The 14,968-nt window shown below is 49.5% G+C and overlaps 1 protein-coding gene across 2 annotated transcripts in view; it reads left to right on the top strand.

Moving 5' to 3' along the window:
* Positions 1-14,968, top strand: part of LOC138528636 (transient receptor potential cation channel subfamily M member 2-like) — a 1,006,635-nt gene that overhangs the window by 637,239 nt on the left and 354,428 nt on the right. For both annotated transcript variants that reach the window (XM_069640452.1, XM_069640453.1), the window contains exon 15: positions 580-799. In XM_069640452.1, coding sequence (XP_069496553.1) covers positions 580-799 — 220 coding nt within the window. The remainder of the gene's footprint in view (positions 1-579; positions 800-14,968) is intronic.

Consider the following 14,968-nt stretch of genomic DNA (forward strand, 5'->3'; position numbering starts at 1 on the left):
ATGTTGGGTATTGCGGAGTGACAGTTTACTCACATGGCCAGATGGAAATACGGGTGCGTGGTTGCGCTAGATCGACAGTGGCGCCTCGATAGTAGATATAGGATACAATGGAGGCCCAGGACAGTTATGCAGTAAGGCGCTCGGAATTCCCGCATTACATAATATTCCAACCTCACCTTAAACACAAACACCACAATTCACAAACACACAACAGAAAAAAAGACAGGACAAACAACATGAGCAAACACTAGATGCAAAAAGGGACGAGGGTGAGCTCACTGAATTTGTATGTTCTTAATAAGGCCATTCCCCTAGCATCTCTAAGCCCTCCTTTGCTTCCACTGGGCATGGCCTGCAGACATGCCCAGAGGACAGTGTGCCAGGGTCCTGGGCACAGGACTAAGGGCATTGCATATGGTTACTTATGGCCGACCTGCTTTCAGAGAATGTGGTTTCAAGGAAAGCATTTCGGAGCTGTGCATGAAGGAGCCATATCGCGTAGATTTGACCATTTTATTGTGTGTTTGTCATCCTGATAAAAATGTAATGCGAGACTATGTTTATCTGTTCATATTCTAGAAAAGAAGAGGACGAATGCAAAGAAAAAGGGCGTTGCAAGCGCCTAGAAGAGTTCTTCCAGGCCCCTGTGGTGATTTTCTACTGGAACGTGATTTCATACATTGGTTTCTTGTGGCTCTTCGCCTACGTGCTGATGATGGATTTCCACGCGAGTCCCTCGTGGAGGGAGTACCTTCTGTACGCATGGACTTTCACCATATTTTGTGAGGAAGTCAGGCAGGTAAGTGAAGCCAGAAACACTATCCATGGATGGAACCAAAATTATAAATCTGCAGTCCTCATTACCAGTTTGTTAGTAAGACAAAATCAGAAATAGTGCATATATGATAGGTTTGACACTGCATATGGTATCCGGGGTATCTGGGGTGGCTAGGACCCTTTATACGCTCATTGCTAGAAGGGCAGTTAGATGATATTAGCGTGTCTATGGTACATTATAATAAGTGCGCACAATCAAGATTATACACGGTGCAATCATTTTTTACATGGTATACACCTTTTTTTCTCCAAATTTGTGTTCTTTTAAAAAATGGATAATCCCAATAAATGATACTTTTAATGCATAATTGTATTAGGACTTTTTTACACAAATCAGAGTTTTATCCTTTGTTTAATTTGAGGGTTGCAGACTTCTTTGCATACTAGCACTTGAGGGCCATGCAAATAGTAGCAGTGCTCAGTATAAATCCCAGTAAGATACCATATGATTTACAGGTGTGACCCGGTGAGGGGCTTGATGATGTCTGGGCAACGGGGACTACTGCCAACCTGGGCTAGATGGGCTAGATGGCCTACATGGCGCGTGCCAGAGCCAATCTTAGCCCAGAGGTGGAGGGAGAGATTTGGGGAGACCTCAGTTTCTGAACCCCCTGAATGAATTGGCGTACTATTAAAAACTGTACCACTGTCCGTCGCACCACGCCTTCCAGCATCTTGTATGGCCAGGGGCGTTGCTAGGGGGGGCTAAAGGGGCTATAGCCCCTGGTCTTTTGGTTGTAGCCCTGGATGGAATCTCAGGAGCTACAGCCAAAAGACTAGCTAGCCCCCAGTCCCAACAGTACCGACACCAGCTTAGCCCCGGGTCTTTTCCAGACCTAGCAACTCCCCTGCGTATGGCATGAATTTGTTTTAATTTCTTGCAGAACTGCTGGCTCCAGAAAACCTGTTCGTTAGCAGGAAAAATATCTGTGAGTGGAGACCGGAAGGCCGGACGCAGGTCTGGCTCCTCCGACACCATCCAAGCTGCACACGTGAACACTGCATTCCTGGGGCTGCCGGAATGGGGCACGCGCCGTGGATGCCAACCTGAGCTAGCCACGGAAGGGATGAAAATGCCTGAAAGTGAAAAGGGGGTGGGGCCAAATCGGACTTTGGAAATCATGGGTCAGTGTAACGCAGCCTTCCGGGAATAGAAAGGGGCAGTGGTCGAAGTGTACGAAAAGGAATAGTGGAACTAGCTTCCCTGCTGGCCTGCACCCACTCCCCACAAACCTCATCACCACGCCCCCTCCCACACACAATACACACCCCTAAACAAACACACCTGCTATTTGAGGGAAGGATCAGTGGAGTGCACTAAAGTGCAAGTTTAAACAACTTCTTACGCTTTGATTTTAAAAGTAAACCATTGCGGAACGGTTTAGTTTTAAAGTAAAACGTAGAAATAAAAAGGATAGGAGCAACGCTCCCTACCGCTCCCGCCCACTTCAACCCCCGGAAAGGGGTAGATTGACCAAAGCGGTCAGGTGACAGTAGGGACTGATGGAAAGTGGGAGGAAGCAGTAGAGGAGGAAAACCCTGATATGCGAGACCCTCAATCACAAGCAATGGTGAAGGTTGTACGGGTGAGGTCAGGAAGGGGAATTGTTGGCCGAGAGACCAGATGGTGGGGTGAAGTTGGAGAGCTGAGGAGTTGGTGGAGATATTAGGAAAAAGAGCAGTTAAGGTATTGAGTGTGAGAGAGAGTGGTACCAAGCGTGAGAGAGTGGACTGGCTGTTGGAGAGTGAGTGTGAGACTGAATGAAGTAGAGAGAGAGATGTGTGGTAGAGAAAAGAGAAAGAGCATAGAGGGTGAAGACACATATTGAACTGAGAGAGAGATAGATAGAGAGAGAGAGAGAGAGAGAGAGAGAGACATTGGAAGTGAGAATGAAAGGGAGAGGAAACTGGTGTAGAGGGGGAGGTTAGAGAATAAGAGGGAGTAGCAGTAGGGACAGAGAGGGGGAGAGAGAAAGATCAGAGGGACAGAGGTGGAGAAAATATGATGGAGTAACATGAGGGAGCAAGAGATGAGGCAGGATAGAGTGGGGTTAGAGAGATAGAAAGGCAGAGACAATAGGAGGGAGCAGCAGGAAAGAGAGAGAGAGAGCAGAGGAGCGTGCAGACGATTGGAGAGACATTTGGGAAGTAGGAATAGGAGACAGAAAACGAGAGGGAGGAGGGGTTATCTGGAACTAGAGAGAAAGAAGATGGAAGAACATGGGATCTAGAGGGAGAGAGGGGAGACAGGAGAGAGAAATGGGAGTAGGTGGTGCACTAGAAATATAGGAGAAGGGGAAAGTACAGGGAGTTTGTCACCTCTCCCCAAGCGGGAGCCAGCCCCTTTGGGACTAGCGAGGTGAGTCCGCTATGCTTATCACCCTCCAGGGGACAGAGTAAGTGGGATCCCTCTGGAGGTGACTACTCCTTAGGGGACAGAGAACCCCCAGAGAGAGACTTAAGTCATCACCCCTTCCACCAGCGTCTAACATCTTTATGGGCTATGCAGGAACTAATGTGTGTGAAAACCCTTTAACAATGGCTAGCTTGGATTCAGACCCTAACTTCATTTCATCCTCTTTAGGGAAGACAGCAGAAAGGCAGACAAACCAGCCTCCCGGAGTCACATCAGGTGAGGAACCAATCAGGAAGGAGTATCCACTTAGCCCTCAGAATTTAACTGCCCCACAGCGCCCATTGAGAAGAGAGATTCTAGGAGCGATGCACAGAGAGACAAAACGGCTGACGCAGCGTTGCATCTGTCGACCAGGACAGTGTGATGCGGCCCAGATCCGTGGGCTCTGGCAGCCTGAGCGAGAACAGGGTATCTCAACAGGCCCATACAGAGCCCGGAGGAGGAACCTCCCACAAGGACCTGCACCGAGCACGCGGGAACCAGGAGAACATGCCCACTCTCGCATACTCCATTTGTGCAGTGGAATAAGCAGACCTGTGATGAGACAAGGGGCAGTCTGCTTACATAGACCTACCCAGGGAGCACTGCTCATCAAATACAGGTACGCTGTGGTTTCTGAGGAACGAGAAGTGGGTCGCAGGGCCAAAGTAGGAGGCTGTGATGTGGGGAAGAAACAGAGAGAAGCCCCAGAGTGCGGAAAGGAGACAGAGAGAAGCAAGGTGTGGGTCAAAGAACCAAAAGGTTCAAAGTGCGAAATGAGCAAGATCGAACCCCAGAGTGGGCAAGGAAGAGCGGAAAGAGCCACTGACTACAGGAAGGGGAAAGGTAAAAGTCTCCCTGAAGGGAGGAGGTCTGTGAGACACTCAAGTTTCAAGGAGAACCAGGGAACCATAGAGACCCGGTTGGAACCCTGGAATAGCACTCACGCCGTACACAAACTACATGTTTTTGACCTGTGAACTTAGGCAAGGGCCGATGGTAAAGAGAAACAAAGGGGAGAGGTTAGAAGCCAATGAAGCTAACAAGCACCCTTTTTGACCTTCATTTGTATCGAGTAGGACTTAGTATCACAGAGCTAGGGGAAGATTAGGAGTTTTCAGAGCGAATAAAACATCTACAGATCAGGTCTCCTTGTCTGTCTCCTGATTCTGACTTACCACAGAGAGGACAGAGAGAAACAAAAACACATCTGGAATAGTATATCATCCAATTTATCAGAGTTGGGGTTCCTTGGAGAAGTCCCAGCGGTAGTAAAATAGATAAGGGTACCACCTTTAGGCCCTCATGTGAACTATAGGAAAGCCATAGATTGTAGTCATTAAAGATCACTCGGCTTGACTGCCGACCGGCTGCGCATTAGGGCAGAGGGAGCCCACAGGAGGACGAGGGATAGACAATTAGTCTGGCCTTTCTGCAACCAACCAAGTTTTGGAATTTGACAACCAAACCCCTGAACTGTTGAACTGCATCCTTGAATTCTTAAAGCCATCTGTGACTCAGGGCTATATACAAATTCCTTTCTGTACAATTCTCATTTGACAATTGCACCTTTTCCCACATTCTTGCCCGACCTCCATTCATGTTTTGTTTTTAACTTCAATAGTTTAGCTATTTATGTAATTTATTTATTGTTTATTTATACATGCATATACACAGGTAAAGTGTTTCAAAGTGCTTCCAGGTGGGAAGGGAACAAGGGGATACAGTAGTCATTCATAGGCCTTGAAGTTCTGAATGATCAACAAAAGGTAACTAGCGTACTAGGCCTGACAGCATTTCTCCTAGTGTAAGTGTATGAAGTATTACAGGTGCAACCAGACTAGGGAGGGAAGACAAAGGGGGGACAAGATAGAACTTACTAGTCCAAGTAAATTTGGGTCCTGCAGTGTACAGGCGGACATGCGAGGGATGGAGGGTAAGTGCGCCCAGTACAGCAGGGCCCTGGGTTAAGTGCAGAGAGGTTACACCTCTTGTGACGCGTATGCTGAAAGTGCAGTAGTCTGAACATAGTACAGAGGCCGGAGGCAAGTGCTAGACTGGCAGCAGAGCCTGGGATCTATGAGGCTCTGATTGTGAACCATGCGACCAGTTAGTGAGACTGAACAGATTTAAGAATTAAAGGAGGAGTGAGGGAGGAGTGAAAAAAGAGAGGTGTTTAGCAGGTGAGATGGAGAGAGAAGGAGGAAGAGAAGAGGAAGGTCTTGAGGAGTTTCCAGAACTTAAGGAACTCTGGCTCAAGGTGGAGGGATGCAGGGAGGCTCTTTGAGAGGAAGCCACCTGCAGAGGATAAAGATCTACCCCCAAATTTCTGTTTGTGAAAGTGGCTCACCCCCAAAGAGTTGGAGGAGGACGAGCAGAGGTCTCTAGGAGGAGAGTATTTAGTAAGAGAGCGCTGTAGATAGTGCAGGCCCAGGCTCCAGAAAGCCTTGTGGATTATGCATAGGTTCTTGAACTTGATCCTAGCAGCCACAGGGAGCCAGCAAAGGGATTTCAGTGGCGTTGAGATGTGCTCCGTGGGCTTGAGGCCAAGGATAAGTCCTCCGGTTCTGTTCTGGATGAATTGTAGCCACTGGAGAGTGGAAGTAGGAAGATTGAGAGAGAGGATGTTGCAGTTGTTGTGTCTAGAGAGTGTTTGGGGGAAAATGAGAAAAGGTAGAATACCTCTGAGGAGGTGTGTGATAATTCTGCTTTGGAAACCGAGTGTGTCAATGTCCAATCATTCTCTGTCAGGCTAGACAGCTCTATAAAGGGTTAAGACTGTGAAGCCACTGTGGGGGAGGATGATTGACAGTCTTCTATACCAATCAGGGAAGCAATGTAGGGGGCTAGAGTTCTTTCTTCTAGTAAAATCTGTTTTTGTGTCTGTCGTGGGTTGCCAGGAAAATGAAGCGGACGAAAAGGAAAGTGGCCGTTATGTGTGGGCCTACTGAAGACGAATGAAGAAATATTTATTTACTTTATTAGAGAAAAGACGTTGCGCCATTGCGCTTTGTATTCCGTTTGATGTGCTAAAGAAGGGAATCGCTCAACGCGATCCGAAGTTAAAAAGAATATAAACAGAGGACACTTGAATCCAGTACCCACTTGAGTGCGAGCAGTAGCGAAGAGGGGGTGTGTCTCCTACACAGCATCAAGGAAGTCCTTCCTCATTGTGATGGGCGAGCCCGTGCCTCGGGCCGCCCTGTACTTGCACACACACGAACACAATCACTGAGACCGGAGACATACGTCTGTGCTTTCCAGGGTCCCGGCAGCAACTGCAGCACGGACTGTCTTTATTGCCAATGCGCAGGCGCATGCACGGCCCAAAACGAGACTCGCGCATGCGTACTTTCACCATAAGACGTCACATCCATTTTTTTCTTTAACCAACACAAAACTGGCATCAACACCTTAAACATGGTAACTAGAGATAGACCCAACGTGGGTCGCTGACCTGACTTGAATGTCGGTTCAGTCTCCTGAGTCCAGGACGTAGTCCTTGAGACGAGTAGGCAATCTGCGATCATAACGCACCGGATATCGGCTGCTGCTCCGTGGGGCCACAGCGGGGCTATCCACCCGTGGCAGTACGTCCAGTGGCGCATCAGCCACGGGGTTCTCGGCCGCAGATTCTGATGAGGCTCCTTCATCCGGATCAGCTTCTGCACATGGGACATCCACTTTTTTGAAAAAGGACCGGTTGCGGGTGACTGTCCCTCGCTCGTTGGCCACAGTGACCATGGTCCCCTTGACATGGGTGACAGTCCACGACTGAGGTTCGTACGGTAGTGACAATTTCCCTTCAGGTCTACGATCCCGCACTAACACAGAATCCCCGACAGCCACCTCCTTCTCTTGCAAACCCTTCCTCGCACTCTCCTTCGCATTGCGTGCAGCTCGCTCCTCACGGACTTTCTCGTTGTCGATAACCCTGGGCTCTCGGCCCTCAATCTCTGGGATCAAACCTCTCGGACAGCGTCCAAACAAACTTCGGCTGGGGCAACGCCTGTGGACTGTATTCGTAGTTCTGTATTCCCTCAAGAACTCGACAAATTTCTGCCGTAGGTCCTCCCCTCCATATGCCGATATTCTGAACACTTTGTTAAGGGTCCTCATAAGTCTTTCGGCCTCGCCATTTGCCCGAGGCCAGAGGGGTGAGACTTTCCGGTGTTGGATGCCTTTTTCCTTCAAGTACTGGGCAAACTGGCTCCCCCTGAATGGAGGCCCATTGTCCGAGCACAGAAGTTCGGGAAAACCATGAGTAGTGAACATTTTGTCCAAAGCCCTGATGGTGTGATCGGTCGCTGTTGACTCCACCACCTCCATTTCCAGATACCTCGACCATTGGTCAACCACCGCCAAAAAGTACATGCCCCTCCTCGTCGATCCAAAATCGGCGTGGACGGTGCCCCACAGACTCTCACTCCTTTCCATGGAGCTGATGGGCCGAGCCACACCTTCACGTACAATTCCACTAGGCTTTCCAGATCGGGGAACCATACTTTGGGTCTCAGCCACGCCTTCGTCTTGGCGACCCCTTGATGTCCCGTATGTGCCAGTTCTAGGACGCGATTCCTCAGGGCCTGTGGAATGACAATCTGCTTTCCCCGCAGCATTAGACCGTCGTCCGATACCGAGACTTCGTCCTTCACCCTCCAGAGTGCCTGAAGGTCCTTTTAAGCTCTCGCTTCCCGCCTGTCGTTGTTCTGGAGCACCTCTTTCCAATCGCCGCTTCTCACCGCGGCCTGGATGATTCGAAAAACTTTGTCCTTCGACGATTCCTCGGCCACTACTACCCTGAACAGCGCCACAGGCATTGCGCCTTCCACAATGTTGTGCACCAACTCCTGGCAATCCACCATCTCGCTGGGACCCTCTGCCCGCTCGTAGTTCGGGTGGCGGGAGAGGTAATCCGCAGGATTATTAGTTCCTGGTCGGTATGTCAGCTGGACCCTGTACTCGATGAGTGCAAGCATCCTGTGCAATATCCTTGGGGGGGGCTTTAACGATACACCCGCTAGGATGGGCAGAAGCAGCTTGTGGTCCGTTACGACCGTTACAGGCTTGCCAAGAATATACAGACGGAAATGCCGGCAGCCCCAAAGGATGGCCAACGCCTCCCTCTCGATCTGCGAGTAGCGTCTCTCGGTGTCCGTGAGGGCCTTACTCGCGTATGCGATGGGGCGCATGTCACCTCTAGTGTCAGCTTGCATAAGAACAGTGCCCAGTCCCACCGGGCTGGCATCCACCACAATCTCTGATTCTGCGGTGGGGTCAAAATACGCCATTGTGTCATGATCCGACAGGGCTCTTTTGATCTCTTGGAAGGCCTCCTGCTCTCTCTTGTCCCACACCCAAGTGGCCTCATTCTTAGTCAGTGCTTTGAGAGGCTCGGATAGGGACGCCAGTACCTCGTTGAACCGCCCACAGTAGTTAACCATCCCCAGGAAACTATGCACCTCCGTGAGGGACTGGGGCGCCGCCGCCTCGCGGATGTCTTTGACTTTTTCCAGGTCTGGTGAAACACCGCTGGCATGGAAGATGAAGCCAAAAAAAATCAATCCTGTCTTTGAAAAACTTGCACTTTTTACGGTGCAACGTAAGGCCCAGCTCACTCAACCTCCGCAAAGTGGACTCCAGTCTCTTCATATGCTCGGCCATGGACTCAGCAAAAACCAGAATGTCATCACTCATATTGAGTACCCCTTTCAGGCCAGCCAGCGCTCCCCTGAAAGACTTCCGCTGCAGATGAAATGCCAAAACTCAGGCGTTTAAACTGATAGAGACCCTCGTGTGTGGTAAATGTCGTAATATATCTCGAATCTGGGTGGAGCTCCAGTTGGTGGTAGCCCGACCTCAGGTCCAACTTCGAGAATACTCTGGCCCCTTGTAGTTCTTCCACAATGTCATTGAGCGTTGGTGTTATGTGCCTTTCCCGTTTGATGGCAGCGTTCAGGAGACGCATGTCCACACAGATGCGGACAACACCTGGCTGTTTCGGCTTTGGCGCCACTACAATGGGTGATACCCAGGGCGTCGGCCCCTCCATCCTCTCTATGATGTCCATTTCGACAAGCAGTTGGAGTTCCTTCTCAACTTGCTCCCGGAGATGGAACGGAATTCGTCTGTGTTTGAGGGCGGTGGGCCGGATGGTGTCATCAATGTGAAGACGCACTGGGGGAGCCTTCAGCTTGCCCACCCCTTGAAAGATGCCAGAAAACTTGACTAGTAGTTGATCTATGTCCACCTGGTACACCTCTAGGGCAAAGTGCACCATGTCCAACGCCTCCGACGCAGCGCAGCTGAGCAGTGAGTGTGGGCTGACATCGGTGACGAAGAATCAGGCCTTGATGGTCTTGGACCCCTTGGTAACGGGCGCCACAAACACCCCTTGAATGGGTAGCGGGGTATCACCCCCAAAAGTGAAAATCTTTGCTTTTGACACGTCCAACGGTGGCGGTCCCGGGAGTGCCTTGTAGTGGTCGGTGGCAAGCACACAAACAGAGGCCCCTGTGTCTATCAGTACCTGTGTGGGGACGCCTTGAATGTCTACCACACACGTAGGCTGCCTCCTTTTCCGTACTCCTGTCGCAAGATTTGAAATAAAGATTTCCTCTTCCTCCTCCTCTTCTTCTGCAATGTTGAGTCTTTGAGCGTCTTGCTCTAATGTTGCAATGCTACGTTGCCTCCTAAACCCGCCTCCGCATGTCCTCGACCGGCCCTCGGTGAGTGGTCACCTGCGCTGCAGCGCAACACATCCTGGCATAGTGACCAGGACCGGTGCACCTACCGCAGACCCTTGATTTGGCGGGACAGTCCTCAGAGTGAGGCAGATCATACCCACACTACTGGCAAATAGTCGCAGACCCATGCGCTGGAGCTGCCTCCTGGCACTTTTGGCCCCAGCGAGCTTTCGGCGAGGCTTGCCTCCCGATTGCAAACGCCTCTTCCGACTTGCCAGGGAGCACTGCTGCGTCCATCTTCGCAGCTCTCGTTTCGGCCAACTCATATACTCTGCCGCTATCCAATATTTGAGTTACAGTCATGCTTGGCTCCCGCAGGATCTGTCTGCGTAGCTTGCCCGAACTGCAACTTTGGATTACCTGATTGCGGACCATGACCTCTTCATTGTCCCACCTGCAGGTGGCATCCATCTGCCGCAGCCGTGCGCAGAACTGGTGAAGGGATTCCTCCTCACGCTGTTTCTCGCCGCAAAAGAGAAATCTGTCAAAGTCCACATTAGATAATGGAATGAAATAGTTCTTAAGGGTTGTTTTAACAGCATCGTATGTCACCACTTGCAGGTTTAGAGACTCATAAATGCAAAGAACGTCCATCCCTGCTGAGTAGAGCAGTGTCGCTCTTTTTGCGTCATCGTTGGTCTCTCCGGTCGCTGTAAAGTACATGTCTAATTTTCTTATCCACAGTAACCATTTTGGGACCTTCTTCGAAGGAGGGCCCGAAGTGTCAAGTTCCTGCATTGGCAGCAATGACCCATGTTGTCTGCGCACCACCGCCTGCGCCGCAGGTGCTTCTCCATCACTGTCCGCCATCGTCACAGGTCGCACAGGTACCTCAGAACAGGGTTAGAGGCCGCAAATCTGACTTAGACAGATGTTGACATACCTGGATGCATGAGCTGTGGTGATGCAGTCCAGCATTGATGATCCTCCCCGGCACCTGGCTGTCATTCAACACCTAGATGACCATCCTGGCATCAAGACCCTCTGGTCACAGGCTTCACTGCAGTCCCCCTGGCCTGGAGAACTGCAGAAGTTCCAAAAATTGGGTTGTTAGTTATCCCTTAGCACATGGGCAGCGCACGAGCGCCATCGCGGGCCGCTACTGCCTTATGCGCTGGAGAATAACATGGCCGGGTTCGGGATGCCCAATGAAGAAAATGCCGGTGGTTGACACACTCGCGTGTGTCCAACCGCTCCCTCCGTTGGATCCCGCCTCGCCGCCAATGTGATGGTCGAGCCCGTGCCTCGGGCCGCCCTGTACTCGCACACACACGCACACAATCACTGAGACCGGAGACATACGTCTGTGCTTTCCAGGGTCCCGGCGGCAACGTCTTTATTGCCAATGCGCATGCGCGGCCCAAAATGAGGCTCGCACATGTGTACTTTCACCATAAGACATCACACTCCTCAGCTGGGAAACAGCCGAACTGCTGAGCCAATCAGGGAGCACCCCTCTGACGAAGAGGTGGAGTGGAGTCGAAGCTCTGTCTTTCAGCGAGGAAAGCAGATGAACCCGAATATACCTTCCAAGAAAGAGCTGTTCGTCCGAAGAGGTTTGACACGCAGCCCGAAACAAGAGTGTACGGAAGGTATGTGCATGAATCGTCAAACTGATAAAGTAGTCAGCAGAAAGGGAATTAACTTGTAACAAAGTTCAGTTACACTGGAAGGAAGACTTTAAATGTTACAGTACACAGAATTAACTGTTAATGACAGAATGATAAGAGATCGACACTAATGTTTGATGCTTACATTACGCTCAAATCAAGGAGTGTCTACGTGGAAGGACTGAGCATGAGACTAGAAGTCAAGGTGGCTTGGCAGAGCAAAACATTGGGAAACAGGTCACTCTTGAAGCTATATACACTGACCTAGTTACTTACACTGATAAGCAAAGAAGCCTGATGAGTCTTGTTTATGGAGGGAAAGACAATGATAAGAATTAAAAGAGAGAACAAAGAGGACAGAAGAACTCTACATTTCCAACTATAAGTTAGATAAATTCAAGAGACTAGATGAGATAGAATATCAAGAGTTAGAGAATATAAAACAAAAGAAAGAACAAGAAAAATAAACTGAAGCTTATAAACTTACCTGAATACATACTGGAAAAGAAGTGCCTTCGACATATGAGCCTGAAGAAAATACAGCAACAAAAAAGAAAAGAAAGAAAGAGTTCAAGTTAATAAAAGTTGTTTGTTGAAAAAACCTACTGTCTCAGTATCTTACTCTTAAACTCACAAGTGAATCAGCTACATTAGGTGCAGCTGGAAGTTGGACTTTTTGGAGATGTCCGAGATGTGATTAGAGAAGGAGAGAGTGGAGTCGAAGATGACCCTCAGATTTTTCACCTCGTTAGTAGGTGGAGGCGCAGGGCCAACAGAGGCCGGCAAGTGAGAAATTGGGAAAGCGGGAGCAGGGCTCCCAATGAGGACAATCTCTCTCTTACTGGCATTGAGGCAGACACCATTAGCAGCACACCAAGAATGAATTGCGGAAAGACAGTTAGGGATGTACGAGGGGGAGGAAGAGGCTGAGGGTAGTCTGAAAGAGAGCTGTGTGACATCTGCATAACACTGAAAGTTAGAGGCAAAGGTAGCGATCCTGTGGGCCACAGGGGCCATGTAGACATTGAAGAACCATGAGGATAGGTTAGATACCCGGGGGACGCCACAAGTAGAGAGAGTGATAGAGGAGAGAAAGGGCCCAAGTTCCACCTGGGAAGGACGGTCAGAGAGCAAGGCAAGCCACGTCAGGGCACGATCTGTGATATCCAGTCTATCACAGAGACGTGAGATCAGGATGTTGTGGTTTACCATGTCGAAGGCAGAAGAGAGATTTGGATGAGGACAGACGGAGAGTTAGTCAAGATTTGAGAGCAGGTTTTCACGGGTGTTCAGAAGAGCAGTTTCCGTGCCTCTCGATGCTCAAAAGCCAGACTGATGGTCATGGAGACAACCAACAGATTCAGTGTGGAGGGTAAGCTGAGAGATAGCTAATTTCTCCAGGAGTTTACCCAGGAAAGGAGTAATAGATATCGGGCGATACTTTGCGGGATAGAAGGGTCAGCAGAGGGATTCTTTAGCAGAGGGTGCACAAGATAGTGCTTAAGAGAAGTGGGGAAAACACAGTGGCAGAGGAGAGGTTGCAGAGGTCAGCCAAGGTTGGAGCACGATAAGTGATGTTGTCCTTGATGGTTTTAGGAGGGCAAGGATGAACCTGTTTGGAAGAGGCTTTCATGGACCGGACTTGTCTAGAGACCTCCTCAGGTGCGACGGGAGAGAGGAGTTACCAAGGGGTGCCCAGGAGATGTGGGTGCAGGCGAAGGTGCGGGGGAAAGAAAAGACAGGATGTCCTGTGTTTTGGCAGTGAAGTGTGCAGCCAGGGCTGAGCAAAGGGCCTGGGTGGGTGCAGTAGAGGAAGAGGCTGCAGTAGGATTGGCCAGTTTCTTGCAGGCTTTGAAGAGTTCAGCCGTGTTAGATGCCGCTGAGATGCAGGCTTGAATATAGACAATTTTCTTCGAGCGGATGCAGGGTCTATATTGCCTTTGAAGAAGGCGGCAGGCCAGTTTGTCAGATGGTGCACCTGGAGATCCCCATTTCCGTTCCGCTGCTCTGCACTTTCGTTTAAGGGCAGCCAGCTCGGAGTCGTACCAAGAGCTGCACTTTCTGGAGTCAGACGGACTCTAATGACAGGGGCAAGAATGTCAAGCGTGTTGGAGATGTATAGATGAAAGTTTGGAAGGAGGAGAGCTATCTCTTTTTATCACACTCCACGCTTGCCAGTCATCATGGAAACGTTTTGCAACACATGTAACAATAATATGCATTGCTTCTGTGTTGCAATGATGCTTTACTTCATGTGTGACGAAACAGGCCTATTAATAAATATATCGTCCTGCAATGCCTTTGAGGGGGTTCATATCACATGGATAGCTACAGGGCAAGCAGAATGTCCTCATGGCCTTATTGTACCATAATACACATGCTAATTGCTATGTTATCGTACATTAAATATTAAGCAATGCATAGGTTTCACAATGGGTTATTTTCTTGATCCAGGGCAATGTTGGGCAGAAAAGGGGCCCAACATTTAGTTTACATTTATTTTATTGATGTTTTGTAAAGTGCTAAATTACAGCACAGATGCATTGGAGCACCTAAGACTCAGGAAGGGGATGGCGGTTACATGATCCGTATGTTAATCTCTCCTAAAGGTCTTAGTTTAGCCACAGCTATTTGGCTTAGCTCCCTCCTGCTCTCACACTCTGCTTCCTCTACTCCTACCCCAGCTGCAACACCAGCTCTCTGGAAACTCTCTGGAAAGCAGGCTTCTGATGCCTACACTACTGCCTTGCTTCTGCCTGTTTTTGTATTGTGGCTTGGCCACTATTCTGCCTTAGGCCTCAGGGGCCAACCAGCTGTCTATGTGCACTGTCCAGCTTTCGTGTTATGTCATGGAATGGATATTGGATTCACTAACACTGAGATCAAGGCAATGTCAATTGGCCTGAGAGCTTAGGGTTTCTGCAAAATTAGAGGCTACTTCTGAACTACTTGCTGGTGTGTCTCGCCTCTTCACTTGGTAATCATAGCAGGCACTTATTTTATTCAATGAGGGTTCTCATTGTTAGGTCGGTTTTCTCATCAGCCCGGGTTTTCTGGATCCTGTTCCTGATCCTTTTGTAATTGGCAGTGACTGCTCTCGTTCACAAGCCATGCAATACTTATACATACAAGGTTCACTTGAAGGTTTCTGCTGTGAAAAGACTCATGGACAGAGTCCTAAGCAAGCACTGATCTTTCAGCATATACATTAAGTCTCTACTGGGGCTGCTCTTCTCAGGGTTTTCCCCCCGAATTCTGCCTGCTTCTGATAGTACTGGGCATTTTCCCCCATTCCTCATGAAATACATTTCCTGTTGTGTAACACTACAGTGATTTCCCTGAAGGGCTGTCTGTAAGGTTCATGGTAGGGGTGTCCAAGA

Source organism: Ambystoma mexicanum, chromosome 7q, assembly GCF_040938575.1.
Source record: "Ambystoma mexicanum isolate Mex_15411 chromosome 7q, UKY_AmexF1_1, whole genome shotgun sequence".
Classification (NCBI taxonomy): Eukaryota; Metazoa; Chordata; class Amphibia; order Caudata; family Ambystomatidae; genus Ambystoma; species Ambystoma mexicanum.